This window comes from Eutrigla gurnardus, assembly GCF_963514095.1.
Source record: "Eutrigla gurnardus genome assembly, chromosome: 5".
In the NCBI taxonomy this organism is placed as follows: domain Eukaryota; kingdom Metazoa; phylum Chordata; class Actinopteri; order Perciformes; family Triglidae; genus Eutrigla; species Eutrigla gurnardus.
In genome coordinates, this window is record NC_139919.1 from 19,704,797 (window position 1) to 19,730,560 (window position 25,764).

The following is a 25,764-nucleotide window of genomic DNA, read 5'->3' on the forward strand; positions in this document are numbered from 1 at the left end:
CAGAAGCTCTGCAGTTACTTGTCATACACACAGATCGCCATGTGTGTGTGTGTGTGTGTGTGTGTGTGTGTGTGTGTGTGTGTGCATGGACTTTTTTTTACTACTCTTCCATGCTTGAGTGACGTGAATACATGCCATCGGAACATAACCCTGCATTCATATTTAACAGCTCATATTTCATCTATGCTTGAAGACGCACACACACACACACCCACACCCAGGCACTGAATTTCTGTCAGGCCCCGAAGGCCGTGATTCCGGGAGACTTAGTCGAGGGTGTCGGCGCCAACAGAGCGAAGGCAGGAGGGAGAAGAGCGGGAGAGAGAGAGAGTGTCAAGGATAGACAGAGATAAAGGTAGAGGTGGGACATGAGAAAGAGAGAGACTCGAAGAGGGGCTAAAAAGAAGAGCGAGAGGGATGTGACTGGCTTTCTAACACAGCAATACACAGCTTCCATTTAGCATGAGAGGGAGGGGCAGAGAAGGAGAGAAGAGGGAAGCGACAGACGGGGATAATCGGCAAAGATCTGAAGGGAGGCACTCGGCTGTAACCCCCCTGGTGTGTCTTGGCTTTACTATTGCCGCTAACTTTTCCTTTTTCTCAACAAATACCAAAGAAAAGATCAAAACCAACCTATGTGGCTCTCAGCCCAAGCCCATTGTCTCTACTAAAAACATGTCATTTTTTCATTTAAGAAAAAAGGCTCAGTAATTTCCTAAAACAGCTGAGTGAGTATTATAAATAGTGAGTATTTACAGCAGTGTGCACGGTGTTTTTTCCCGCATTGACTGAAAATATGCAGTGGAAAAAATGTGGCTCAATTCTTTGTTTTTACACATTTTTGCCAACAATGTAGCTCATTCAATTTTTATGACATCTAGCTGTTTTTCCTCTGAACGATGCTGAAAGCAGTCATTTTAGACACAAGCACTTGCAAAATGAATTCAAGGTCTACAACATAGAGGAATGAGGCTTATTGAATTGTTGGTGTTTTTGTGGGATTTGTTGAAAATCAAAACAATATAAAATGTTGCTCATCTTTTCTGTTTGACATTGTACATTGTGAGGATTTCTAACCTATTCCTGCTCCCTCTTTAGTATTGGGTAATATTGGCTGTATCTGATTGGAGAAAATGTGGAAAACTGGAACCGCTTAGTGCATCAGCAGAACAATAATATCACCAAAAAATTGAACACAAAAAGCTTTACAACAGCCCTCTGGTAATTTTAGCATTAAACCACCCCTGACTCTGTCTCAGTTCCTCCGAACAAATATATTTAGAGAGATGTAAGTGCACTCTTTTAACACAGCAATACAGTAACATAAAAGTGGCAGCGATGCACTAATGTTCTTATCACTTTTATCCCACATTTGATCCATTTGATGTAGCAAAACTCTGTTTTGTAAGGTTTAACTATAGTTCTAAAATGTAATCCACAGTGAAATGCCTTTCCTTTTTTTTGCCAAAGCAAATCACTGAAATCCCTTTAAGTATGACTGCAACAATATGAGACAGTGCTACGAAATTGTTTCGCATGCGGAGAGGAGGGGAAAGAAAATGCGACACATTGAGACAAACTCTGTAACATTTTGGTATTATCAGCTTCATAAGGCAGATCTGTGCCCGGGTGGTTTGTGCACCACCAGCCTCCATCAGCAGCTGTTAGCTTAAAATGGAAACCTCTCACACACACACATGCAAAGTTCTCCACATCTCTTCCACACTTGCAGCAATAAACACCCTCACAGCATCTCTTACATGCTCTCTCTCTCTCTCACACACACACACACACACTTTGTTGCTCATTTGACCTGTGAACTTTCTCTCATTCTCGCTAACACACACATACCAACACACCAGCCCCCTGTTCTTTTTTCTTCTAGCCAGTGATAATGATAGCAACACCATTATGCACTGTGACAACACCACGTCCCACTTGTTCTCTGTGGCAGTTCACACTGTTTCTGCTGCTCTCTCTCTCTCTGCTTCCCTCCATCTCTCTCCTCTCACTCAGGATAGTGTTGAGGTCAATTATCTCTGAATTTGCTTACACAGTAGGCTGGCTACTTATGACTGCTGGAAGGTGTTAAGTGACTTCTGAGAGATTTTTATTTGGTATTATTTAACATTTCCTCCTTCAACACCTTGTCTTTCTGTTCCCTGTTTTGATTTTCCCCTTCAGTATTTTTTGGTCTCTTCCTTTGCTGGCCTTTCATATCCTTGCAAGCCACCGAGAGGCAAGCCGTGCAAATGGGAATTTTCAATAGATGGGTCCTGTAACCCATTGTCAGAGGGAGAGAGGAGATGAAAAAAGACTGAAAAGGAGTGAAAGAGAGAGGATAAAGAAGAACCATGGAAAGGGGGGAACATAGATGGAGGCGGAAAGGGAGACAAAGTGAGCTGTAGAGTTTTTGCCCTGGAGGAAGCCGGTTTCCAAAGAGGGAATGAACAGCAGACGAGGGAGTAAACGAGACTTTGAGAGAGAGAGAGCGCTGCTGGAGAGAGGGAAAAGAGAGCGGAGGAGGTGTGGGATGGGGACAGACTAAAGAGCGGAGGAGAGGAGGTGAATAGGGAGGGCAGCAGTGAAGATGAGGTAGTCATGAGGAAAGAATAGAAATGAGGGTGGCAGAGGCAGACATAGGTGAACACACACACATGCAACACCCAGAGTGAAGGTGTTTTGCATAAATATGGTGTGAATAATGAAAATGCTGGCGGCTTCATTTTAAACACAGCAGCTAATAATTAAACTAGTCAGACCTCACACTGAGGGCTACAGAGACGACGCAGAGATGTTTGTGCAGAAGCAGTAAATAAACTATATTATCTCCCTGGGGGCTCACTTGAGGGCTGCGGCCTTGGGTGCTGACAACATATTCACGCTGCTGTGAGCTTGGGTCCAGTTGCTCTCGCTCACTCTCTTCACCCACTATCAGTTACACAAGACAGTTATGGAAATACGCAGGTGTAATGATTAGGGCTGTAGCGATACACTGATCGTACGATACGATACACGATATTCAGCTCACGATACGATATATATCACGATATTCAGCCAACAATACGACTCAATTTTATACGATTCGATTTTATATGATTTGATACACTTACATCATTTTCTGAAAGATTTTGAAGGAACAGTGATTTTGGTGACAGTGAGTGTTCCTTTGACTTGGATTGAATTAATAAAAACTGAAAGAATCAATTACACAATATATGGCTCTGACTGGACAGAGAGTCTACAGCTTGCAAATGCTGGACAAAATGAATCAAATATGTAGTGAGAAAATAAGTTACATTTATTGAAGTGCAAACTGTAACTTACAAAGCACACACAAACACACACAGAGCAAGGAAGTGGGCTGGCTACAGGGCGGGGGGTGGGGTTTTGGGTGTCTACAGAAACATGGCGTATTGATTTTATGAGGTTATTTACTTACCCACGATGAAAAAAATAGCTCTCAATGAACAACAGATAAGCAGAAGCGCTTGTCGACCCTCGCGGAGAAATACGCGTCTGGTCTGAACAGGGGGGCCGCGGATGACGCTCGTTTTCGTGGGCGTGCCGCTTCGCAGGTGCTTCGTTCACGCAGAAGCGCAGCGAATAGCCGCGGAACGGAGCCCGCTTCCTTTCTGCGCCCTTGTTAACCGATAGTGTAGTTCAGACCAGACGCGAAGCGCCGCGATCCTACGCAGCCATCTCGCGCCGCAGAGTGCCAGGGGGATTTGAATGGGACTTAATGTATCGATTTTCGTGGCTAAAAAATGTATACTTTCTGTGGAAACAAAATATTGATTAATATGGCTGAATCGATAAAATTGCTCAGCTCTAGTAATGATGAGTAGTCATACCTTCTGACCAAAGCATTAGTTTCTTTCCATTTAATGGGCAAGCAGAAACTCAGATTTAAAATGATTCACTGTTTCTCCCATCATGGTAATCTTGGCAGGACTGAAAATCCTTCTGCAACGGTAATTAGACCATGGGACAGTGAAAAGCTGGTGGAACCCTCACAGATGAAAGCTTTTAGAAGCGTTGGCAGCTTCTTTAGGCCGGGTGAGGCAGGTTTCATTGCAGGTTTTACAGACTGACACCCCTGAGAAAAATCCTCCCACACTATGTTGAAATGATTTCTCTGCTTGGCCATCTACGATAAAGGAATAATATTCATCAAAACACATTCCGTAGCGCCGTTAAAAAAGAACCTCCATCACATCAGCAGTGGACCATGTGACCCGGCTAATGTCTAAATGATAGATAAACAGCTTTAATATTGGCCTGATATATCAGGCTAACTGCTCTCAAGCACACGAGGAATGCATTAAATTTATCTGCACTGAAACGCCCCCCCCCCCCCCAAAAAAAAAACAAAAAAACTACACACCCATCTGCCTGCTATATTACGTGCCAAGAGATGCTATGATATACCCCATCTCCCAGCAAAACACACATTTCGACACACGGCCTAACATGCATACATATCGTCTCATGTCAGTATCTGGATAAATAATCCCATTAAATATGATTGAGAGTTTTTTTTCCGACTCGAAGCATTTACACTCTCTCTCCATCTCTTTCTCTCACTCTGTGTCTCCCTCAGAATGAGGTATGCACAGGAAGTATCCTCCGACAGGCAATTTACAGGCCGGACACCCTCACACAAACACACGCGCAGTCCACCAGAAGGCACTCTTAGATAGGTCACAATAACTCTTGCTAGGTTGAACTTGGCACTTACTCCTTTGGAGCAGAATCCCTGGAGCCCTGTGTGTGTGTGTGTGTGTGTGTGTGTGTGTGTGTGTGTGTGTGTGTGTGTGTGTGTGTGTGTGTGTGTGTGTGTGTGTGTGTGTCTGTGTGTGTGTGTGTCTGTATGTGTGTGTATGTGTGTGTGTGTGTTCACGATGACAGAGGAAACAAGTCACTTTAAATCCAATAAGATGTGAAGTACGTATTGCCTCCTGGTGGCAGGCTAAGGCACGGTACTGAAGGTTTGAATCCAGCTGACAGGTTTTGTTACTTCTCAGCCACGAACACTTCAACTCTCCCTATCGCTCTCTCTCTCCTCTCGCTATTAATTCCTGTCACTCTCCATTTCATTATTATCTTGGGAAGAAAAAAAGATTCCACAGAAGCTAAACCATTTGAAAAGAAGGACACACTTCTGTGTGAAAGGTGCCGTTGCTGAGTGAAATAAGCAAAAACTGATGCATCTGCTGTCAGTCAGTCAGTCAGTCGTTGAGTTTGGGTGGTGTTTACCTTTGTTCCTCATTATAAAGAGACGATTAGCAAACTCCAGAAAAGGCTATAGGGTAATTATCAAAGCTTATTCAAGCACAGAGTCAAGTACGATCCCTGCATACCTGAGAGATCTATTGGAATTCAATACATCAGGTCAAACGCATATTCCTGCCAGTCGCCCTCACAATCAAGCACCATCTTGACATTCTTTGTAAAGAGTGTAGCGTTCTCTCAACATGGCTCCACAATTGGCTTGTGCACATCGCTCTCTGATCATTTCGGATAGCGTGGCAGTGTAAGAACTTGGCATTTGGTCCCAGTTACACACTCGTGATCCAAATTTAGAGGTTTCGGTTATTTGGCAGGTTGTAGATATGAAGAACATTTGAGTTATTAAACTTAACTGGTACCTTTTTTTTTAAAGTTATCTTGCTATAGTGATTAACTGGCCCTGAAATATCCAGTCAATGTTTATCAACATGTCAAAGTGTAAAAAAAGAGAGTTTTGCAACCCAAAAAACATGTGAAAGGCTGAAATTAGACACCATTAGCTTTTAAACAGACTCAAACTTTTTATTTGAACACCCACTGTTTGTCATTAAGCAGCAGGCTATGGCAGGAAAACATTGCCAGCAAAGGCTCACAGTTGGCGCAAGTCCCAAAATCTAAAATTGAGCTTTGTTAAAAGGAAAGATCCAAATGAATTGCATGCACCACATGCCATCGCAACACTTCTTTGTTGCTGCAGGCAACACCCACTGGTTGTCGTACAACTGACACAAAATCAGAAAATGTAAATAATCGAGAGGTTGTGGCACAATGATGCCATTCCAAATGCTCTGCATGTTGAGAGTAGGCCTGCAATAAGGGTTGGACTTTTGTGTTCTTTTTAATAATTCCTGAGTTCAATGTGAAGTCTTTCTCTTTTTAAGAATATTTTTTTCACCGTCACAAATTTTACGACACAAATACACTGAAATGAAAAAGGCAACAACAAATACAACCTAATTTAAAAACCCATATTCGGAAATCAAATGATGAATGGCTCTTTATTCCCAAAATAATCAGTAACCCCTGGCCATAGGTGCATAATTTATTCATTAATACTTTCATACATGTCCCTCTCCATTAGCTTTCTCAGCCTTTGATCCGAGAATGATCAAAAAGAAATCACTCTGTGCATCAAATGAACTCCTCATCGAGAGGATCGCATCTTTGGTCTTTGCTTTCCTTTTATCACTGCGTTTATTCTCTCGCCAAACTATTTCTCTCTGCATCTATTTGTGACACGTTCTCCACATTAACAACCACAATTTGTATCAATTTCACTGATACCAACTAATAATTTGTAATAGTATTAACGGCAGTGTAAAAGCTTGGTGACAACCGTTCAGTTGTGTTTTTCATGAGTGAGGTGTTAGTGTTAACCGCATCTGCTGTCTTTCTAAAGGTGTCTCAAGAGTGAAACAAGTATCCTTTCTAGTTTCTTTTTTAATGGAATTAAACATCGCTAATTTCTTGTTTTATAGTTATTCCGCTCATTTAACTTGCACTATTTAATCAGTATTTTTGCAGGCGCCTGCAGCTGATTTAGAGCTAGGTTAGGCAACTGAGAGGCGCTCTGAAGTCATCCCTGCTGCTCAAACAGAAGCTCATCTCTGAACTTTGACTCTGTGACTCCTACTCTCTCTGACCTCCCACAGTATTCCTCTGCTCCAACAAATGGACGGACACACACACACACTCAACAAAAGCCACAAAGCCATAATGCAATATAACAGCCTAATGCAAGACCATTGTGTTTGTGTATGTGTGTGTCCATGGCTGTGTGTCTCCTAAATTGTTAAAACCTTCCCTTGTGTAATGCATCTCTCTGAAGTCCTTATCCGGCATCTACTGTGGGATATATTTATTTCAGGTTTTCTTGGGATTGTATTTAAGACGAGTCTTTTCGGGACATGGCATAACCTCAATTATATAAAAACATGGCATAAACTCAATTATATAAAAGCACAGTTTGTTTCAGAGCCATACTGCCTCCTACAATAGATTGCATAAGGCATAAACTAAGGCAATAACTAGACCTGCGTAGAATACATTTTTATATGTTGTCTTGATACACGTCTCAGTCTTCTTATTTTACAGATTCGATTGATTTGCTTTTCGAACAAAGAGGAAACGCAAAAGTGCATTTTACTATTAAAACACATTATATAAATGAATAAACAAAAAATGTTGTTTATGTGTTAGAAAGCTATTGGTATTTATAAATAATTAAGTACATAAACTTGCTTCTCTTTCTGGGGTCTGAGCTTACTGTATAACCCAGATTACATCTGGCATTAACATAAAAAATGTATCTGGATATCCTATTTGGATAGGGAAAAAAATACATGCTTTAATAGCATTTATTTCGAGTCATGTGTTTGGTTACCAGGCAAATGCAATTCCAATTTTCACTCAGCTGTGTTTTTGATCTGTACAGACTCCTGAGAGAAATATCCGTCTCTCTAGCTGCTAAATACACCGTGTTCACCAGCCACGTCTCACCCTGTCTCTCTGCTATTCGTGTGGTGCATGTAGTGTACAGGCAACCAAAACACTAAAGTTGTGACTTGACAGCTGAACAGCGACATGTTATTAACTATAAAGCTCTGTAAAGCCAAGGGGCGCTGCAGGATTCTGGGGATAATTCTCTGTAGGTTTGTCACTACGAGCAAAATTTTCCATTGTTATTCACAATTGACATTGTTATTATAAAAATATTGATTGTAGCCTTTTAAAGGGAAAAAAATATCACCCCGCAAGATTGCCTAATCTGCTCAAGTGAGCCTAGAAAAACCTACACGTAGTAACAGAAGCTATGTATCTTTCCTCGCAAAAAGTGATTTAAAATGAATGGAGACTGTCGAGAGCATACAGTGTAGAGACAGATAAGATCGGAGAAATGAAAAAGGCTAGAATCAATGACATAATAAAAAAATAAGCCTATAATATTTACCTGAGCATGCTGACCCATCATTTACATGATACGAGATACGATGGCCGAAAAGCAAAACCTTCTATCTGCAGGATTTTCTGATTGGCGGATTTCATTTTGGATGATGAGAACAAGGAAGGTTAACAATACCTAGTCTGTATTGTTAACACATAATATAGTAATATAGTCCAAAAACAGTGTATTATGCATTGGGTATCCTTAACAAATAGCATTCTGCAAGAAAAAACATGTTTTTTTTCTCAAAAAAGTGAATTTTTCAGATTTTCTTATCCGTTTCTTATGATCTGGGACGATGCACGTTTCATCTACAAACATGCCATGACCAAAATTGGGCATCTGAAAACTGAGATAAATCTAAACTGAAATGTAAATAAGAATTTCAGACTGGTGTTGCTGATGATCAGTTTGACTGTTTCCATGTAAATGAGCACCAGTATTTGTTAAGGATGAGAAAATGTGCTGTAATCCTTAGTAAATCATTCTGGGTGCTGGCTCTGACACGGTTATGAAATCATTGTTTCGGGGGCGGTTTCAACTCTAAATCCGTCTACAACGGCAGTGTTTCCCACACACAGGCTTTAATCGGGTGGGGTGCCTGGAAACGGTAATGCGCAGGTATATTTTTATATATACTATATATATATATATATATATATATATATATATTTATATATTCTATGACCATGTAGATGACAAGACCATTTCTGGTTTAATTCGTCTGGCTGATCTGTGACCTCAACCATTTTAGATTTAAAAAAATAAAACCGCAGTGATAAGGTTGAAAAGTCAGTCGAGGGGTTGCAAGGACATCCTCCATTTGTAACCAACATATATATTGATTTGGATGGGTACCGATTCCAATAGTGAATCATTAATAAAAGGAAATGTTAACAGCATGCCAACGTTTACAAGCATTGATATGCTCAGTAACAGTCCAGTCCTGGTTTCAAACTGCTGAATTATTTACATTTTGCAGTGAAACATTAATGCTGAATGTCATGACTGTAGGCATGAAAACAAAGCTGAGGACCGTGTTTGCGATGGATGCAAATGCAATCCCGAATTTGAATAGATATAAGCGATAGTGTAAGGTTATAAAGATGATGTAAAATCAAGAATGAATAGATAGACAGAATCAGGAATCATTCAGGTAGGCGGTCGAATAGCCTAAGGACAGCAGACATGCTGCTTAGATACAAGAAGCACAGAGAGACATCACTTCCTCTTGACACCTGCTGTTCTGCCACAGGGCACTGACCCAGTGCCTTGAACACTGCTCACCACTCCACGCAATCACTCGCTGGTAAACTGAACAAACTGCCACCAGGGAAAAATGTCCATAGGCTTACTGGGCGTTAACACTTAGGGTCACGGCATTTTACATTCGACTGCACAGAGCAAATTGCGTATACTGTATATGTACAGTTCAGAAAGAAAGAAATTACATTTTCAGTCGCTCATGTTGCTCCCGTCACCTCATCGATTTTGATCATATGTAAGTGTTTAGTTGCACTGCACCTTAAAATAAATATGGAGACGCAGATATAAAAAAGCAGGGGTATGCCAAAACAACACCACACACACATGCAAGTAAATCTCATCATCTTCATCAACCCAAGACACTTTTCACTGCCGGTACAGATTTAGTATTGAGCCTCAATATCACAAAGTCTACATGGAGAATCAGTCCAGTCCTGCAGAACAGTAAGAAATATAGCTATTGCTTTGGAAGATTATGTTGTCGAAGATGATACATTATTTGTTGTTTTAAAAAAATGCAAATCAGTCTCTTGGATCCTATTTTAATATTGTGGCAGTTATCAGTAAGACTCCTCATGATATTGGGCTTATAATCATATCTAATTGCACAGCTAAGGCAGCAATACTAATACAAGATGGCAAAAAGCTGCTTAAAAGATGAGATTAATGTGAAATTATTCTTTTGAGTTCAATTAAGAACCGCACGCACTAGGGGTCTGCGAGTGTGTTAACAGCCGACACATGCTGTGCTAAACGCATTGGCACTGTCGTATCTTTTAGCATATGTGCTGTGAAAAACTTAACAGAAGCTCGGTCAGCTGAGCTTTGCACAGGTGCTGCCGAGGATTTTAAACAGCCAAGTTCGCCTCTGAGGCGAAAGCAGGGCCTCTTGTTAGGATGAATGATGCGTGTAACAGATTTCAGGAAATGAAAAAAAAATACCGCCATTCAGGCTCAGAGATGATACGGATGTCTGCGGGATTGTGTGTTTTTTTTCTATATATTTTGTTTGGCAATTTAACAACCGGTGAGATGCCTATTGTGTTTTTCCCCCCTCCAACCCCTTCTTGGTTTATTGTGTTTCAAATGGGGAGTTATATAAGCAGCGCTCCCCTCCTGCTGTCGGATGGGTGAATAAGAGGAGATCAAAAGGGAGGCGATCGAGAAAGAGTGTCTGCTGCCTTCTCCTCTTCTTTATTCCCTCCACATTCTGCCAATGTGCAGTTCCCTCTAACTGCATGACTTGCCCTGGATTCTCTCTTTCTCTCCCCCTCTCTAGGACATTAGACTTTAATCTTCTGTTCTCTCACTTTTCTCTCTCTTGTCTCCCTTTTTAGTCTCTTTGCCTCTCACGCTCTTTCCCTTGTTCATCACTCCATCCGTCCATCCATCGCTGCCTTTCTTCTTTAATCCCATGTTCTGTACCGCTTTGGCCCTGAGAATCCAACTCTAATCTGCTGTCTCAATATGGCCCTGTATGACTGCTAATCCAGTGCTTGTGTGTGTGTGTGTGAGTGCGTGTGTGTGTGTGTGTGTGTGTGTGTGTGTGTGTGTGAAAATGTATGTTTGTATTTACATCCAGCGAGAGATGTTGGTTCAGTTTCACCAAAATTAGTTGAATGATACAACATTTTGGTTTGCAGGGTGTCCTGGAAAAAAGGAGCATAAGGCATATAGGCCCTTATGTTGAGGTGTGTGTGTTTGTGTGTGTGTGGGGGGGGGGGGGGGGGGGGGGCATTGTCACATAAGAAGGGACATTTGGAGAGATTCCTGGCCCATCTGACACACATACAAAAAGAAAAGAACACAAGCAATTACACACACATAAAAACCACACTACTCACACGAGGGATGTGGGGAGGGAGCGGGGAAAAGCGGTGGGAGAGATGAGAGAAAATATGCAAGTGGGAATTCTATCTCTTTAGTATAATCTCTCTCTTTAATCTCCCTCTCTTACTCTATGGAAGCCCTGCTGTTTAAATCTACCATGACTTATTTATTTATGTTCCAGCAGGTATGAACGCACATAAATACAACCTTTTTTTTTTTCAACAAGAGTTAAAAAAAAAAGAAGCCTGCTGGATGCAGTATGACACCACCGTGAGCAATATAAATACACAAGCCTGATTTCCATCAGCCAAACCTGCATGAACCGTGCACCCTTTTTCTCCACGCATGCACGGCCACCAACCCGACACAGATCGTACCTTTGTTGTCCATTTTCTGCCTCTGTCCTGTCCTAGCCTCGCTGCCAACTCTCGAGGCTTCCTTGTCAAACCATCCTCTCAACTTAATGGGTATTCACGCGGGTCCGTTAAGTCCCGGTCAGAAGCCACTACAGCCGGGCGAAGGGCGCCGTGGAGGGACGGGGGGAGGAGGAGGAGGATGCTCGGTCTGCCCGCGCCGAAGCTCCGCGATGTGCACTAGTTATCTCCCACCCTGTTGTTTCACTCTACTGTGGGTTAATGTGTTTGAAGCTGGTGTGTTTGCGTGCGTGTGTGTGGGAGAGAGCGAGAGAGCGAGAGAGCGAGAGCGAGAGAGAGAGAGGTGGGAGGGAGGGAGGGAGGTGGAGGGTAGACTAACCTCTGATAAAGTCCCTCGAACGTTTTTGCTCCCGGTCCTCGCTGACAGTTAGCTCCGCTCTAACCTCCGGCAACTTCGCTACTTCAACTCCATATAACGGTTCGTCATACGCTTCACAACATACTCCTTCCTCTCTCCTCAAAGGGCTCCATGCCTGTCCCCGAGCGTCAAACGGCGACGATAGGTGCGACTAATCTCCGCTTCCCACCTCGGTTCATCCCGCAAATTCTTCAGGTCGCCGCAGTCTTTTAAAATAAACCGACTGTGTTTAGTAACGGCTTCTTGACAGGTGTCGCCTCGAGCGCACGTTCTATCCTCCTCCTCTTCTTCGTCTCCCTGCGCGCGGTGTTGTTGCCTGTCAGTGTGAGTGCGCGCGTGTGTGTCTGCGCGCGCGCGCGCGTGTGTGTGTGTGAGGGTAGTCTTAACAGTGGCTCTCTGAGCTCCGTTACAGGGGTTCAGCAGGTCGCCACGGTCCAGCAATTACCGACAACTCGCCAAGCATTAGACTGACAGGTGCACACACGCGCACACACAAAGCCCACAGACTGAAGCTAGTGGTTCTCTGGGGCCGCCTACATGCATCCAGTTTGGGGGCCCTTTAGTTGGAAAATGAGTGGATTTTCAGTCCTTGGGGGGAGGAGGAATGAAGAGTTTTCTCAGACTTGGCAGTGGAGTAGAAAAGAAGTTTGGTTCTATATGTCAGTTTGAGTTTAACTGGAAACATACAGGCGCTGACATCGTGCTGCATCAGGGCTGAGAAGCCAAAGACTCCCCCACAGTCAGCTAATGACTGAGAGATGATACGGGTCCAACTGATACCGCTGTGTTTTAATTCCAACTTTGTGACCAATGATTTTTTATTTGCCAAGGAGGCACATCACACAATTAATTTGCGTTTATTACCTGTGGGCAGTTTTCTCACAAAAGAGTTACCACAGTGTAGCCCTTTGGGTGCTGCACACACAGCAATATTAAATATAGCTTTCAAATGAGTGCAAAGCTCTGGCACACCTTCACTCCATCCAAACACATGCACAATTGTATGTGCACGGCTCATCAGCACACAGAGCAACCAGGGCTCTTGTGGGCCCCCTCAGGGCCCTGCTTCCGGGTGCAGCTGCACCACCAGCACCCTCTAGTGCTCTTTCCGAGAGCGCTTCCCAGGATTTAGTTTGCTTCAATTCAAGCGATAGTCAGACTCGCTGTCACAATCTGAATGAGACAATATTACAGTAGAAGCTAGCCTATGCTTGTCCACGCAGAATGTTTTAAGTTTGGTACTGATGTCAGTATTTCAAAGTTGAAACAATCAGAAATACTGTGACTTGGCCGATAGTCAATTTAATAGGCTACATTAAAGGATATCACAAACATTCTTTATAAGGATAGGTTTTTAGAGGTTTGTAACCATATGTGACATTTACAGTTTTGCAAATCTAACTATATGTCCACTAAGACAATATATCTGCAATAAGCTAATATCGTCTGATGAACCATCTCTATAGAAACTGTTTAAATTACATGTTGCCATATAGGTACGTATTTTAAATTTGAATGTAAAATTAGCATGGGCACAATCGCATGAATTTTACATATGAATAACATATTGTATCACAGTGTATTATAAAATCTTTCTCTATCATACAAGAACAGTGACGCTCATTGATATAATAGGGTATAATTTTCCTTTTTTATTTTACTTAATGGAAAACAGTAGTCATATTCCTACAGGAACTATTAGTGCATGTGTGTAAATTACTGTAATTTATGGTCTCGTTAGAGCTCATTGTATCATCAGCTTAATAGCCCTGTGCAGGCAATTATTGTGTAAGTGAAAGTAGGTTAAAACATGTCAGTGCCTCAATCACTTCAAATTCCCAGCAAATACAAATAAACATGCAAAACATTCATGCAACCAACAACCAGAAAGTACAATAGTCGGATGAGGTGAGAATTGTAAAAAAAAAAAAAAATAGGACAACATCTTACAATAGATTATGATCTCTGGACTCAGAATCTCAGAATGAAATATTGACTTGATTTTATGTTGATGAGATTGCTCATGATTTGAGACTTTGTTTTATACTGAATAAGTATGTTGCAAGAAATAACGTTAAATTCATATTTCATTCGTTTGAACTGATAACTGTAATGTTTACAAGGAACTGGGGTGGATGTTCAACTCTGATTGCTAAAATGACACCAGAGGGCATTATAAAGCCTTCATCCTCAACCTACGACAGTTGGAAACTTTCTATCAGCTGATCGTATTCTTAAGGACTGTTGCATGCTCTTGCAAATGAAAGCAGATACATCCTGTATCCAATATTACCTGTTGTAACCAGGTGTTACAGGTTTAGAAAGAGAGCTAACCTGTTGAACATCTGGATGTCTGGTCAGCTGAGCCTGCAAGTTTCGTGATGAGATTAAAAGTTGAAACTTGTCTGTTTATAAAATACTAAGACTGCAACAGGCAGCAGGACTAAATCACCTGCCATAGAGCTGCATTGTGATACTTCCCTGGAACTGTATTGGATTTGATTTACTCACCCAGCCCATTATTTCCAAGTGGAGGAGTGGGTTTTTATTATTTATGATATGAATGCTGAATGAATGTATTAATTCATCAATAATTCTAGCATTACTAAATATAAAGACAAAAAAAAAGTGAAAAAGAAAAGTGTTGTCAATTAAATGTCCACGGCTTTACTAGGTCAGTGATTTGGATTCCTACATTTTCACTGACTTTTCTGTTCGTACTGTGCTGAGTTAACAATAGCCAACTGTTGTAGTCACGGGAGAGTTTACGCATGAAGCGTAAATGACTTTGTGTCGCATTGTCTCTGCAGGTGTAAATGTATGGTGAGAACGTTAATGTAATTAGCAATGTTAGGTTCGTCACTTGTCAATTAAAAATTCGATTTTGACACCAGCTTCGCCTCAAATGAATACAAACTTCGCTGTAGGTTGTTTTGTAACGCCTCGTAGATTCTTGAAGAGCATCATCTCAGAGTCGAACACGAGGAGAAGTTTGTTTTTGTGAAGATGAAACCGTGTCTCTCTCTGTTCACTTTGTCTTTGTACGTCAAATATCACAGCCTTGAGGTGAAAACAGGCCTTTTATATCATGGTGGGTGTTCAGAGAAACACATTCGCAGTGAGACACTGGAGCTGCAATTGCTCAAAGACCCTCAAATAGTAAAGAAAACAAACGTGCGAAGAGCTATAAAAAACAGATTTTCTTTTTAGCCTTGCAGTAATCATGCAACCCTACGTTGATCTATGAGACAATCTCGTTAACTCTGTTTTAAACTGCTAAATAAATACAGCATGTCGATGGTTTGTCATTGAAAGCTAATGCTTTTATCTTGGTAATGTATTATATTTCTTCTTTTTACCTTTATACCATTCTGTTCTGAAAAGTGAGGTTTCATTTCATCCTAACGATCAATGTATCTATGCTATAATCACATTGATTCTCAGATGAAGGTGTAGCACCACGCCTGTTTTTATACTGCGCTGTATAAGTAGCTTTGTCCTTTTTTTTCTCCATAAGGACAGTGGCAAATTGATTGGCGTCCTCAAGTGGACCGGCTAAATGATGGCTGGAAATTAAATGCCTGAAAGAGGTATGATAGTGGTTAGGGCAAGTGGGTAGAGGAGAGGGAGGGGGGGGGGGGGGGGATAGAGTGAAGCAGGAGAGGGAGGAATACACAAACAGGTTGCACTGGGGCCTGGGGAGTAAAGGGGGAGTAGAGAGAAAGACAAATAAGATGGAGGGCCACAGAAAGCAAAGACGGAAGCTTGGTTCAATATAGAGCTTCACGTAACGGAGGTTTTAGCCTATTGTCATCATCACAATCACCACTCTTGACACCTAATAAAACCACACACACATGCACACGCACACTGCCAAAGGTGGTTAAACATCAATTTGTACCCTGAGCCAAACAGCAAATGAGTTATTTCGTCCTGTCTTCAGTCTCACCGACCAACTTCTTCCTCCTCTGTCTTGCCAGGTTTTAAGCATTTAGCCCATGTCCTTCACTGATGCATCAATCTATCCAACCCTCCATCCTTCCCTCTCTCTCTCTGTCTCTCTGTCTCTCTTCCCCTTTCTTCCCCTCAGTGTGATTACTTACCTCCCAAGAAAGAAGAATTACACTCCATCTCGTTGTTTAATGTTCCCAACAAATTTAGTCCTGCGTCGCCCTCCTCCACCCTCAACTCTCTTTCACTTTGTCTGCCTCTCTCACTCACTCTTCCTCACCCCTCCCTCCCTCCCCAAGCCCTCCCTCCATCCCCTGACACTTCACACTCTCCTCCTCCACCTCCTCCCTGTCAACTCACCCTCCCTCCTCCTCCCCCCTCTCTCGCTCTGTATGTAGTTGTATAACTTATCACCCTGATCCCTTCCCCGCTCCGATAATTGGTGTCTCAGCAGAAGATGCTAGCGCGCTTTATTTAGCTGCTCAGTATAAGCTATTCTAATTAGTCATCTAATACCAATATGAAAAAGAAACTGTTAGCCTCCCTGTTTTTGGCACCACGGGAGAAGGAAGTTTGCGTGTGTGTGTTTGTTTTTGCCCATACGACATACTGTGGCCACACACACACACACAAACACACACACTTGCACTCTGTCCACACTCGACAGGAGGACTCATGTTGGTTTTAACAGATGGCGAAACACTTTCCCTAGAGTATCGACAGTCCCCTCCTTTTCTCTCTCTCTCTCTCTATGTCTATCTCTCTATATATATATATATATAATTAATTAGGTTTCAGTAACAAATCTTTGGGCTTTGCTGTCGCCATGGTTACCCAAACTCCAAAACGCAACTGTCTATATTTGTATGTGTGTGTATGCGTGACTGCTGGCGAGTGTGGTGTATGTGCATGCACGCATGTCGTGGTGTTTCCCACCCTCACTGTGTGTGTTTGTATGTTTCTGTGTGTATGTTTCTATGCGTGTGTGTGTGTGTGTGTGTGTGTGCGTGTGTGCACGCGCGTGTGTGTTCACATCTCTGCAACTGCATGATTGTGCATACACATGTTTTGGTTGCTTTGATGCCTTTGTTCCCCACAGGGCTCAGAGGCTTGTTCTGTCTCAAGTGCCAATGTATCTGCACAGAGAACGACGGCATTACATAGGATCATTCATAATTTATCACAGGTCTATTATACCTTACGTAATACAATCTCAAGGATTATATAATCCCATGAATAAAGATTATGAGCAAAATGAATTTAAATTGGGGTAATAGACTAAAATAAATTCTGTCCTTCTTCGAGGGAAGGTAAAAGTTGAACTTGGCGCTCCTTCTCTGAAAGGCAAAATAAAATAAAAATAGGATGTGCGATTATAGCTTCTGAACTGCCCGGGCGGCAAACCGTGTATATGATTATGAACTCGATTAAAACATCTTTAGTGTTCCTCATAACTTCTGTAGCAAATGTTTATTGTGACCCTTCATTAGTGTTTAGTGCATTTTTTTTAAGTTGCTGCAGTGAAGTAAAGGCAGAGTAGATCATTGTTTAAGGTTCAGTGTGTTTTAGTTTATACGTGTTGTTTGACCACGTGTAAAGGCAAGAGCAACAATGGTGCAAACTTTCAGACAATCTCTCCTTGAAGGCATGCATGGTGTTGTAATGTACACATTAAAAGGTGAAGAAAAAGTGAAAAAAAAAATTACATAAATAATTGCTGGACGTAATCAATCAAATAAATTACCACAATCCTGATGGATTACTTTGTAGAGTGTGCTGTATTTATACTGTTTACCTTCCTCCCTCATAGTCTACAAACTGCAATACAGTGTTTTGTCATCTGACAAACCTTTAAAGTCATGGATCTATTACTCAAACTGGACTTCTTGGATATTGTATTTCACTGTCCTCCAGTACCCGAAGCAACCCTGCCCCACCATTCATACTGCTCTGCTGGCAATGTGCTGGGAGGAAAAATAGTTTCTGGGCCATTTTGTCAACATTTGGCATATAGTCCTCATTTCAAATGATGGCTGTCTAGACACAGACATGTGTCACCTCTCACTGAGACGTTTACAGCAGCTCAAAATGGTGCGTGATTGCCGAAAAAAAAAAAATTCAGCAATCTTAAACATCGGTTACGTCCATGCTTTGGTGTCAGTCCCTCAGACAGATAGAGAGGGACTTCTTTTTACACACAATTTTACAGCAATCGTTTCATCAGTTTTACTGGGAGAAAATCCATTGCAGAGGAGGCAGAGATACAGATTCCTACACTGATGGCAGCCTTGGTAATCCAGAAGGCAACAGAGCCATAAACCTGTTGTGTTTTGAGTGGAAGAATCTCGCTATCACTATGTGTTTGCTGGGCTTTAATGCGCTGGCATAGTTGGAAATGTTGGACATCAACAGACATAGATGGAGACAAGGCAGGGAACAGGAAAGTGGTCTGAAAATATATATATAATTCCACAAGATAAGTCATTGAATTTAACATCCTAACCTAGCTCATAACAGTAAAAGCTTCCACTGGCATATTTAAAGTGCACCGAAGGAACCCCTTAGTGCAGTTTTGCTGCCACGATTTACCCACCTGATCCAACTGTGACTGTCTTTCACCGAGTGTGAGTCAACCGCTGGTACCCTGTGACATCTGTCATTTGCTCAAATGATTTCATGGGAAAGTTATACCATAAAATTTTGCGAAGGGTAATGAGCAGATACTATTTTTAGGTTAGCATGATTGGATAGTTCCAGCATGAATAACTCTAAAACACACATTTAATAAAAGTAAGTAAATGAGTTATAAATCCATATATTTGAGTTGGACAGTTTGACATATTTTGGCAGTTATATTACAGGTGTGTGATGCTGTTACACTGGGGCTGCTTATCGCTGCCGATTACCTGAATCAATTCGATTGTGATTCACATGTTTCGATTTCTAATTCGACATCGATTCATTTAGAGCTATTTCAGTTTCCAATATTGCTTGGTTAGGAAAGACGTTTTCACAGACCCAATCCTGCTAATTGTTCAAAGATGGAACTCTGTAAGCTGGTGCATTATTAAAAAAAAAGGTGTTTACATTCAAAATGTATCCCTAAAGCAGTTAATGCACATTTTGTTCAACATGAGCCACATAGTCGTAGGTGCTATTCCTCTAATATGTTTGCGAATGGGTAACATGTAACGTGGTTGGAGACAAATATAGGAGATTTTGGATATATGTTTTTATCACTCCATAAATCAGAACATACTGTCACCAGCCATAAACCATTTTGCCATGTTAGGCATAATAATAAATACAATCTTATATAAATCAGGTTATGAATGATGTATGACAAAACCACTATGGAAATACCTTCAGCACATGGATCGCAACCAAACTGTGGCGTGAGAAGAAAACAGCCTTTAAATATAACTTTATATTTTCTGAAATTCTAGTTCAACTCTGTTGCTGCAAAATAAGGCAAGAGATGAATCCTTGCAGATAACTAATTGTGTTCATTCATAAGTTTATATATTTATTTTACCACTCATTAGACTTTTTTTTCTACTGCACCTTCTGCTGTTCTTCACCTTCGAATGTAATGCAGCAGATGTCAGCATTAGAAACAAGCATTGCATTTATGGTCTGTTCCATAATGACAGATGATGTGGAATACAATACAAATAGTCGGTCTTCTATTAGCTCCAATACCCGCAGTTTAAAATGGACTTCAGCAAATCAGTGAACAGTACAAACGCAAGTACAACCTTGTGAATAATATACAACAGATTTTCTGCCTCACCAGCTGATGCATGCAAGTCCCCCTGGCGATGCCTACGGTTTGTGCTACTGTAATTGTGCAGCTTCATTTGGTGGCATCAGTAATGTATGGCTCAACAAGTTTGCATATATAATGTATTCCCTCAGCTGAGAATCTGCATTGCAAGTAAAGCATATCATCAGGAAAAACCAACAGATATTTTCTGTGTCTAAACACACATTTCTCCAAAGAGAACCCCTTACAGTGGCACAACACAGTCTCACAGCTGTTTATGAAATAGTAACAAAATGTTGTTTTATTTTTTTTTATAATTGTCATTCATCACGACTCTCAAACTAATGCATTTCAATTGGAAGTATTTTTCGTGCCTGCACTGCCTTTTTTATTTTCAGTCAGGGCTACGTTTTGCATCAAAACGAACACTTTGGGAAACGAGGTGTTGACCACTGGTCCTAATGGATTTTCCATCATCAATCTTTTCGTGCTGACTGACAGGAAAAAGAAAAACGGAAAATTTGCGTTCATGTACACGGATTACTAGGTTTCATGACTAATTCACAAAGTGCCCTAAGACTGGGTTGTCTGGCACCTACAGTAGGTCCACATATACGCTTTATAGGCGTTTTCAATCTGAAACCCTTATAATCTGGTCCGGACCATGTAATTTGTGCAGCATGAGTTACAGTAGCGATCTAGCCAGGTTAAAAGTCACCGTCATGACATTTAAAAACTCTGGCTTGAGGCTAGCTAACTCACTAATCTTGCCTTGTGGTACACCACCAGTCCACACCATCACCAACAGCCCTGTGGTAACCATGGTTTCGGTTCAGCGCTCCATGTCACTGCTGCATCGTGTCCCCTTCAGGAAGATCTTTTTTTTTTTTTTATTTAAAAATAAACCTTCAACACCTCTTATGGCCTTGGATGTTCTAGTCAACATGGACGTGTATAAACAAGACCCAGTATGTGATATCACTGTTCTGTACAGGCTGCAGCGTATCAGCAGAGGATGAATGGGAGTCTTAATGGAGACGTTTCATTTGTCTGGGCTTTTACATCTGAATGAGCTTCATTTCCGATCACCATAAGATCCATCAGCTCTAAAACAAGCTGCACACCTGAAACCTTCTCACACAGTCCCATTAAACAACTTCCTTTTTTCGGCTGTGTGGAGCAGCACATTTTCTAAATTAGACAGCGGAGAAATTCCCTTCTGGAGATGTTAGTGAGACATATACAGAGAAGTATAGTGTGTTAAAGGGCTGGAATTAAGTGGGATTTACCATTAATGAGGCAATCGGGATGGTGAAAATGTGGAAGGGTAGAGGATTCTTCAGAGAGAAAGACAGCTGTGGGATTTAGTCTCTCTACTCCCCTCTTTAAACTTCAGATGATACACTATCTGAATGCGTACCCAATTGGCACAATGCCTCCTGGCAGAGAGTAACTAAAACGAGAGACGTCCCCCGTGTGTTCCAATGTAACTTAACTGTCCCTTGCAGAGAGATTACGTGCTTATCAGATTTTCCTAACATGATCACAGCAACCAAAATTTGTTCCACGAGCAGGGGAAAGGGATTTGGAAAACACAAATTTTTTTTATGAGTTTATGGTCAGGTTTGAGTTTTCTGGAAGCACTGAAGCCTGCAGATGTCCCCGGGCTAGCACTGCTGACTCCACACGTTGGATACGCAAGTGAGAAAAAAACACTTGGATATCGCATATGTCAGGAGAAGCTGCAGTCAGCCTTATCACCCTGCCAGCAATTTACATTTAAAAAAAACACGTGCAGTGACTTGATTCAAGTAGAGAAGGTAATGATTGGAGAAACAGTGGTCAGCCAGTCTACTTGCATTATTTCTATACTTTTCCTCGCTGGAAGAAGAGCTCATTATATTTTTATTGTATTTAAGCTACAATCACTTGCTTGTTATTCTGCATGATTGACTTTATTTTTTTCTAACTAAACTAAAAAAATAATAATAACCATCTTGCCTGCCTGTTCCTCACAGAGTTGTTTATTTTCCTTTGGACTGTAGCCTCAGCAGGAGTTTATTCATTAGCTTTGTAGGCAGTGAAGCTACTCGTTCTGATTATGATTGTGCAATGTTTCTCAGTCCCCATTGACGCGTCTCAGAGCCTGCTGGTTCTCATTCTTCCAATCTAATCAGGGGCTGAGTTACACCTGCAATGCCAGGTGAATGCAATTAATGGCTGTTGGCAAACCCAGCGGCACTGTGAGCCCCGAGCACTTGGATTAAGAACCATTCTTGTTGGGAAATGCTGACACCACAAACAAATTATGTTCTCAAGGACATAATACGAGGACATTGTTTCCCCACCAAGTAAATATGAGCAAAAGTTATTGTGGTACACACAAAGTCACCCAATTAGAGTTTCTGAACACATCACAGTGGCACACACGAAGTGCGAATGACAAAATGTTCTGAACTGTTAATAAATACAGTGAAGAGTTGTTGCTGATGTTGTGTATTTATTATCTGGTGAAGGGTCAAGGTAGTAGAGAGCCCAGAGTATCTATGACCACAAAATAGTGTTTTTAACACTGATTATATCTGTGATCTGTTGCAGAAGCAATCAAAAACTAGCGATGTAACCTTGGAATTCAGGATTGTTCAGTACTGTGTTTTGTATTAGTTGTTATTTGGGTTGCATTATTTTTTTTTTTTATCATTGATGAAACTGTTGATTATTTAACCAGTGCATAAATGTCTTTTAAAATGCTCCTCACAAGTTCTGAGAGCTTTGATGTGTGCTGGCCAACAGATATTCAACTTCTAAAACGATATAAAACACAGCAGAGCAGAAAATGTTGAACATTTGCTATTCTTGATTAACCCCATCAGTTAATCCACTTTCAAAACATTAGCCAATTAAATGTATTTTGTATTGTTAATTGATTCATGAATTGACAAATTAGTTTAAATTCTACATTGTATGGTTAATATCGTTGCGAATGATAAATTAAAGCCTTGACTTCAGATGTGGTCCTCATTAGATTTTGCATTATTTTCAGCTTATTTCAAGACTTGTTTTAGAGTCGAGTGTTTCTTGACTATTTCTCCTCTCCTCTCTGTCTTTCAGCCAACAAGACTCTGCTCGGCGGAGGTGGAGGTAAGTCACAACCTGTCTGATCCATCGGCTGACTGTGTGTTTGCTTTGCCAAGATCATTGTAGGCCTCCGTTGTTATTAATAGTGTAGCTTTGTGGTGCAAATGATCCTCCCTGGACACACAAAGGCATAAAATGTCCCTTTAATCAGATGACGCAGTTCGACGTACTAGCCAAAGGCAGTGTGCCGGTGTGTCATATCTGTCTGTATATTTCTTTGTTTTGGGAGCAGGTAGCTCTTTGTTGTGGCAGGTGTTCAGGCTTGCGTTTGCATGCTGCACCGTGTGTGTCTGTCTCGCCGTGTTTCTGTGCGCTCGTGAGTGAACGCAGGTGCAAAGTCGATGGCTCATAATTTATGGTTGTGGAGTGCTCTGGATATAAACAGTCATTTTTCAGTGTATTGTTGACTCAGTGCTTTGCTGCGTGCGTGTGATGTTAGACGTCCAGGCTTAATCGATACTTGTAATAAATCTGTACAGCTAATGCCGCATTCGCTAAAACTCACACTCCTCTCCACCTGTGTGTGTGTGTGTGTGTGTGTGTGTGTGTGTGTGTGTGTGTGTGTGTGTGCGCGCGCGCACTTGCAAATTTGGGTGCTGACGCATTTGCCTGTGGTTGTTTTTCTTTTTCTTCATTTGGGCAAACAGCTTTAGCCTTTCAGACCAGCTCACTTGGACTGTCATTTTCAACCTTCCAATTTCTACGTTATGGGTGCTCGTGTGCACACACGTGCACGTGTTTTTGCTTTCCAGTCTCCATGGTGACATATCTAGTGGCACACCTGTACATGTGCATCTGCATTCGTTTGTGAGTTCAGTGAATTTGCATACCTCTAAAAAGTGCATATGCTTACCTGAAGTGTTCTGCTGAAGCCGTAAGTCCACACACACACACGTAGTGTCCACACACACACACACACACACACACAGGCTCCACCCTGGCTGATATACTCCAGCTGAGCCTCAAGCCATAAAAATGGACTGCACACTGCTCCCTTGTCTTGTGACACATACAGTACATGCAGTCAAGCACCTCAAGATCTATAGCATCGTTTGATGTTCTCCTGAACTCTCTGATGGCTCTACAAAGACAGATGGTTTCCAGAGCGCCTGCGAATATGTGTGTGTGTGCATCAGGCTCTGCATTTGTACCAATGGAAATCGTGCTTACATTGGCTTCTTAATTTGATTAAATGTGCTCACAATTTATAGTTGCAAAAACGTCCACCCAAGGGTTGGAGGAGGCTACATATCCAACAATCCAACATTTAATTTTTTTTTTAATCTGTTTCTCTCCACTCCTCTTTTACTCTGTTGATTTCTTGCATCTCTTTCTTATTGTATTTATTTCCCCCTCGCTGTCTCTCTTTCCAGCTCCGTCCTTTGGGGTTTGCTAAGGCAGAAAGAGGCTACAGTAGGTGTTAATTAGAGAGCGAGGTAAGCGTGGAGACGAGGGGAAGAGTGGAACAAACAAAAGACGAGAGGGAGATGGTGGTTAGAATGAGACGACGAGACAGACAAAAGCAACGGAGGTCCACAGATAAAGCATGACTGGAGCCCAGTGGAAAAAAAATATTCAGTATGCATATCCATTTGCTGAGATCGCACTGAGCAACATTCAGTCATTCAGGCTTAGTGAATATTTTTTTCATCAAAGGGTCTTTACTACACAGTCTCAAGGGTGCCTGGGTAAATGTCATTCAGTTAGATCAAACACACACCTGTCCACATTGTTTTCTTCCGTCTGGAGGGGTGCTGAGCTGTGGCAGCACATCAACAAGAAGCTCAAGGGCAGGAAATCAAAATTTTTTATGTCCACTGGCTGCAGTTTTGCATTCATTCCAGAGTCTATCGACCATTTCAACGTTTCACTACGTTGATTGATTTACCGAACAGAAAAGAAATCCCAGATTATGATTGGATGATTGGAGGTTTAGTCAGACAGTTGCAACATATAGATGGTAACCTTGTTCATCAGGCCTCTGCATGCGTTAGACATATCCGGCATGCTTCTAGTGTACGTTCGTGAATGCGCCCCACTGGTTAGCTCACAGCCGTCGCTCTGCACTGCTTACACTGAGCACAGCTGATAACGCCGTCCCGCCTGACGGCATCGTAGCACCCCCCCACACACACATGTAAACACTGTTAGCACTGTCAGCACTTCCGCTGTTGTTTGCACTGTTAGTGCTGTTAGCAGCGTTGGCCGTGAGTTACCGGCTCGCCATCACCATGTTGAGAGCTGCTGAGAGCCGATGAGAGGCAATCAAAATGCTCCCAATCCTTATCTTGCACCTTTTGAAGCAAGCCAAATGTTCATTCGAGCTGCTTTGAAAACGGATCAGTTCGAAACCTCTAGCGTGAAACGGTAACTGTTTTTATTCATAATTGAGTTTTGAGAATTTCATTTTTTTTTTTATCTGCTGAAATCAGCGAGGCAATGTGTTGACTTGTATAATAACGATTTACTGATCAAACAGACACACTGCAGCTAGTATCAGAGAGCCTGTTCGGGGTCTGTGGAGACAGAGTGGAACAGGATGTGAACCAGCCAAGATGACGGTGCCTGAACATGATTGGTTTACGTGTTTTAAGACATCCGGACCCTGCACACAATAGATGAGCACGATTCCAATTAAAATTTTATCCACTTACATTTTTTATTTGGGGGGGGGGGGGGGGGGGGGGGGACACAAAATCCTCTCTTGCACTGGATTTTCTAGCAGAGCTTACTTTAAGTGTGCTGACATCTATAATCAATCCCCCAGAACGGGGATGAGGTTTGA

At 41.8% G+C, this 25,764-nt stretch overlaps 2 protein-coding genes across 7 annotated transcripts in view; one reads left to right on the plus strand and one right to left on the minus strand.

The window, feature by feature from the left end:
• Positions 1 to 16,323, minus strand: part of flrt1b (fibronectin leucine rich transmembrane protein 1b) — a 28,562-nt gene extending 12,239 nt beyond the window's left edge. The window contains exon 1 of one of the 2 annotated variants that reach the window (XM_084010011.1): positions 16,228 to 16,323. The gene's annotated coding sequence lies outside the window, so the exon portion shown is untranslated. Of the gene's footprint in view, positions 1 to 12,085; positions 12,095 to 16,227 lie in introns of those variants that run through there. The other variant, XM_084010012.1, reaches the window with a different exon arrangement.
• The window catches only part of macrod1 (mono-ADP ribosylhydrolase 1), a 95,534-nt gene that overhangs the window by 34,295 nt on the left and 35,475 nt on the right, over positions 1 to 25,764 (plus strand). For all 5 annotated transcript variants that reach the window (XR_014597194.1, XM_084010021.1, XM_084010020.1 and 2 more), the window contains exon 4: positions 22,953 to 22,982. Coding sequence is in view for 4 of the 5 variants with exons in the window: in XM_084010021.1 (XP_083866147.1) it covers positions 22,953 to 22,982 (30 nt within the window). In the remaining variant the exon portion in view is untranslated. The remainder of the gene's footprint in view (positions 1 to 22,952; positions 22,983 to 25,764) is intronic.